The sequence below is a fragment of the Papaver somniferum genome, chromosome 5, assembly GCF_003573695.1.
Source record: "Papaver somniferum cultivar HN1 chromosome 5, ASM357369v1, whole genome shotgun sequence".
Lineage (NCBI taxonomy): Eukaryota > Viridiplantae > Streptophyta > Magnoliopsida > Ranunculales > Papaveraceae > Papaver > Papaver somniferum.
Genome location: NC_039362.1, coordinates 190716071 through 190721440, shown reverse-complemented (window position 1 = coordinate 190721440; position 5370 = coordinate 190716071). Strand labels below are relative to the sequence as shown.

The following is a 5370-nucleotide window of genomic DNA, read 5'->3' as shown; positions in this document are numbered from 1 at the left end:
TGAAATGAAATGATGGACGAGGAAAAGAGAAGGATGGAAGATTAGAAATAGTGGTTTTTAGGTTGGGAAAGGGAATAAATTGTTTTTTAGGTTGGGAAGAAATAAAATTTGGTGAGGAAATTTAGTTAAATTTATCCCGTTTGGACACCCTTAACCTTACAAAAGCCAATCTGACCGGATTCCTGAAGTGGAAAAGCAACCTCCGGGATTGATTTTTTTTCCTAAAATCCAACACACAACAGGTAATGCAACTCACGTGCAAACATCTGGGTGGGGCACATGCGTTAAGAGACCAAATATCCAGATCGTCCTTTGCCCCAATTTTGTTTCATTGTTTTGGTCTCATTTTCCATCTTCATCTTGCTTCTTCTTCTTTCTTCTTCCAAAGACTTGAAGAGTACAACGATTCTTTCCTTGAATCCCTAGTTTTTTGCTTCAATCGCACTCTATCTTCTTCCGCACAACTTAAAAAGAGAGCGACAGAGAAATTTATTCTCCTATACTCTCTCAACTACGACCACTCGCCATAATCATATCTCAGTTCCTCTGGATCTTACCTCAAGAAATTTTTTTGGTGAGTTATCTTCTTCTTCGTCTCCGACTATGACGATCTGATCTAATCCTTTTTCTTTTCTTTAATTTGATTTAATAATAGTTATTATTATATAGGATGATGGATAAGAAGAAATTTTATTAGGTTTTTATTAGTTTTTTAATTGATTCTGGTTATATCTTGGAACTTTTCGTTGCTTATCTTGGAACATTTCCTTGATAATCTAATCCAAGTAGTCTGAATCAATCTACATGTCTCATTGCAAAACCTAGGTTATACCTCAAAATAATAGTTTCATTTCATCTTATTTTCTTGTTTGTATATGAACAAATTACACATGGACATTGTTATCGTTATGTAAGATTTGTTGAGGGTTTTGGGAATTCTTTTGTTTATGCAGGAAAAGAGGGAGACAGTGAGAGAATTGGTGTTGCTGATGATGATGCACTTTTCCTAAATTGAAAACCAACTATTGTTTTTAGAATCTTTTCATATCTCAATTTCTTACACAAAAATGGCGGCGGTTAACAAATCGAATAAGAAGAAGCAGTCCACGTTATCTGTTTACCTTTACATCCCCAATATCACTGGTACATACTTACATTCCTCTTTGTTAATAGTGATTCATTTGTTTCCTTCCTTTGTCGTTAGTAACCGACGTTCATGTCTACATTATATCATTTCTGTCCAGGATACATAAGAATTATCATGAATATTGTTGCATTTGCCCGATGTTTTGAGGATAAGAAACTCTTCGCAATACTATACTTCATCAGGTAATCTTTGCCTCCTTAGAAATTGCTTTTATATCACAAACTCGATTTCTTCACTGCCGTTAAAACCTTCACATCTTAGAAACTCCGTGCTTGCAGCTTTGTGTGTGACGGCTTAGATGGCTGGTTAGCTCGCAAGTTCAATCAAGGTAGAGTCCTTGAATTTTTATTGTCCATTATCGTATATGTATTCGCCAGCAGGTATCTTTGCCTCTGAGAAAACAAAAGATGCTTTTTGTGGGCTTTATCCTTCTTGAATCCACTTTAATGTAGTAGAAAATCATACTAGATGAAGTACTGTACACTAAAAATACGTCTATCATGAGACGACAGAGAGCTGCATTACGATTGTAGGGGTAAAAGTAGGGTGATAAGTTAATCAATGTAGGTGCATTAATGCAGCTGTACAAACCTCAAGTTCACAATCACTCGTTGACCCCATGTCCCATGTCTTTTTTTTCTCTGGTTATAGATTTAGCATACCATTTCTCTAGGTTCATTTTCTAAACATTTTTAGGTATGCGTCAATGTGAATACAGACCGTAATTGACACAAACAATAGTAATTGAGCACTAATTTTCTTTTGGTTCATCTGAATATGTTCGTGAATCAGTTTCAACATTTGGAGCTGTTCTAGACATGGTAACAGACAGGTTATCTTCTATTTCTCAACCTTCTTTTTTTACTGAAACCATACACAGTTCTCATTTCACTGTTACAACTGTTTATCTGCTATATTGACAGTTGCATCTCAATTTTTTTGATGCTTGTTTCCAGGGTCAGCACTGCTTGTCTGTTGGTAGTCCTTTCCCAGTTTTACCGGTAGGAAATACATTTTAGTGCGTATCTCCTGATACTTGTAGTATATGTTTGAATTTATATGTATGATTTAGGTGCTGAGCATGTATTCGATTATATTGGCAGGCCTGGCATGATTTTCTTGTCTTTGCTTAGCCTGGATATTGCCAGCCATTGGCTGCAAATGTACAGGTATTTGCGTACCTCGAGTTTCATTCTTAATAAAGCATTTCTTCTGCAGGAAAAAAAAATCAGTTTTAAAGGACTTGTCTTGTTGGGATTCTGTGCTTAATTAAACACTCATTAATTGTATCTCCTGTTTCAGTACTTTCCTATCAGGCAAGGCAAGTCATAAAGATGTCAAAGACAGTACTAATTGGCTCTTTAAGCTATACTATGGGAACCGTTTATTCATGGCGTACTGCTGTGTGGCATCTGAGGTAATTTAAGTGATTCAATCATCGTACTCAGTGACATTCACCTAACTGGCTGATCAGCTGCATGCTATACGTATCTCTGAACCAACAATGGCATGTCATTTTCACAGTGTACCTTACGGAAAATCTGAATGTGGTCATACTTGCTTAAATACAATAATGGGGGAAGGACATCCTTTTTAGTTTAAGTATTAGACATGGGTTTGTGGAGCTCATGTATAGTTATGGAATGCGAAAAATGAAATTGTACATAAAAAATGAAACACATGCTCTTCTTTTAATTATGGAAAGGTGATGCAAGCATTTGCCCCTTGCACATGGGAGAAGTCCTGGCAATACCTTAATTTTTTTCTTATAAATCGAGGTTTGTTTTTTGTAGGACAAAGCTCCCTAAAGATGTTAGGAATTAAACCTAGTTTGTGACTGTGCAGGTACTTTATATAATCCTTTTCCTACTTGCGGAAAGCCAATCGGAAAGCGTGATCGAGGTAAATATTCTCTGGTTTATTTTGAGCTGTTTGCATTGGTTGTAATATTGAGGTTGATACCAATGAAGATACACCAGCTAACATTTCTTGGTTTGTGTTATTCTCTGTCAGGTTTTAGTGACAGCCTTGAAACATGGTTATCTCTCTTTCCCAGTTGGCGTTGCTCTCTTTGGATGGGCAATCAAGCAAGCAATCAATGTTATACAGGTAAGATCTCACTTTGGTGCTATATGTTGAAATTGAGTCCTTTGTTTTGCTTCAAATGTATGCATTCATTTATTGATCAGTAGCTGTGGGTATTTCTAGGGGGGTTATCTTACCTGAATAACCATATGAAATTTAGACATGCAGTTCGTGCTTTCGATCTACTTAACTGCAGTATTATTTAGCGAAAGAATAGTAGAATGTGTATTACTGAAGTGACTGCAATGGTCAATCAACAACCCTTTTCAAGTTCTTATATTGAAAGCTCATTATGTTGAAGAGTCTGTTTTGGTCAAGATAATGTTCCAAATGAAATGAGAATAGTGTGTTTTTTGACTCTGAGATTTGACTTTTATGTCTTGTTAAATTAGATGGAAGAACAGTCAGAAATAACTGTTTTAACAGCACATCACCAGCATTTATCTTTTTTGCTTTATTATACATGCCTTATATTCTACCTTATGCCACTTGTGTATTTGTGTTAGCTTATTGTATGTCCAAAACTTCTTTCAAAATTTGACACCTATGAATATTTATACCTCTCTTTCCTGAGCGTTAGGAAAAAAAATACTGAACAAAACTGTGAATCCATTGTTTTGGCAGTCTTTGCAAATAATTGTGCTTGAATCTTTTTTTTATTGGTAGCCAGCACCCATCTCCCGTATTTTATATTACTTGTAGTGATCAGTCTTCCTTGAGGGTTTGTTCAGATTCTGAGGTTCATCATCTAAAACCTATTGTCCTAGTCAATGTTTAAAAAAGCGAATACGTAAGGTGATGCGCTCTTCTAGCAATGTGTGATGTGCTGCATCAATGCGTTATCGATGCGCTGAGCCACAGAATATCTAATAATATAAATAGATTAATACATATCACAATACTTTCACTGCACATACACTAATGGTTCTCCTTTCTTACTTGGACCTTGAACTTAAGTTCTATGCTTCAAAGTTGTATACGTTTTCGTACACATTCTAGCTTGGCTAGCCATGTTTGAGGAATAGAAGTGATTATCACAGAAGAAAAGAGGAAGGAGTGGCTGACATAAGAAGAAAAATAAACATTGAATGAGTTCAATAAAATAGATTAGGTCTTTTTAATATTATTCAGATTAGAAATGAACAGACTCTAGGGCTTGTTTACTAGGCTTCATCAAAGCTGTTTTTTCTAATATTAGACCAATGTGTGATGTGAGAGCATCAATACGTTTTTGGGCTGAGGCGAAAAAATGCACGCCTCAATGCATGATGCGAAGCGCTTTTTTAAACACTGGTCCTAGTCCACAACTGTGCACGTGTAACATACCTGTTTTTTCATGTTAAAATAAACACTCTACTACATAATTTGGATATATCGTTTTGTTCCATCTTAAATCAATTTACTCTTGTATAATACCTTGTTATCTCATTTAAATGTGGAATTTTTTTCTTGTTCAAATGAGAGAAGATTTATTTGATAAATGGTTAATTTGCTCAGATGAAGACGGCTGCAGATGTGTGCGTGTTATATGATATCAACAGGAAGCAGAAACAGAAACACTGAGTTGATCCTCCTCTAACCATATCAGCTTCTGTTTTGTTTGGGTGTGCATGATGGTGTATTGGCGAAGGTTCTTTGGCATGGGGTGAGGTTGATTTGCTAAGATGAAATGCACGGTATGCTAGGCCAGATTTCTCACTCATCATATGGTACACTGCTTGGCATTGAGTTCTTGTTATGTTTGTGTGCAGAATCATTGACATTATTAGGCCGGCCTAGATTTTTTTTTCTTGTAATGCAGACATAATTGTGGTATGAAATGATCCGCATTACCTCGCACTGTAGCCTGGCAAATTTCTGTGTTTTTTTTTGGTTACACGTGCTACTTGCGCCTTGTATAAAATGTGGAGATTTTGATTAGAAGAAATGTGCTCTTTTTTTCTCAATCATCATTGCTTTTTCTTTTGTCTAGTAATTTGAAGGACAACAGTCTTCTCTTATTTTTGTGCTTGGTACTATATGCCTAGTAATTTGAACTGTCCAACCATTTTAAGCTTAAACTCAGACTAATGACGGTGAAAAACTTGTTGTATACAGTGAGCTAAACCCATGAGCATTGTTTTACTTCTAAAGCTCTG

The 5370-nt window shown here is 35.9% G+C and overlaps 1 protein-coding gene across 1 annotated transcript; it reads left to right on the top strand.

Annotated features, from left to right (window-relative positions):
* Positions 1–317: 317 nt before the first annotated feature.
* On the top strand, positions 318–5178 carry LOC113284068 (CDP-diacylglycerol--inositol 3-phosphatidyltransferase 1-like). Its single transcript, XM_026533468.1, has 11 exons — positions 318–574; positions 954–1143; positions 1245–1329; positions 1426–1475; positions 1940–1979; positions 2104–2148; positions 2251–2316; positions 2450–2564; positions 2993–3049; positions 3161–3256; positions 4730–5178. Exons 2-11 carry the CDS (start codon positions 1068–1070, stop codon positions 4793–4795), a joined length of 696 nt encoding a protein of 231 aa, XP_026389253.1. The 5' UTR covers positions 318–574; positions 954–1067; the 3' UTR covers positions 4796–5178.
* Positions 5179–5370: the final 192 nt, after the last annotated feature.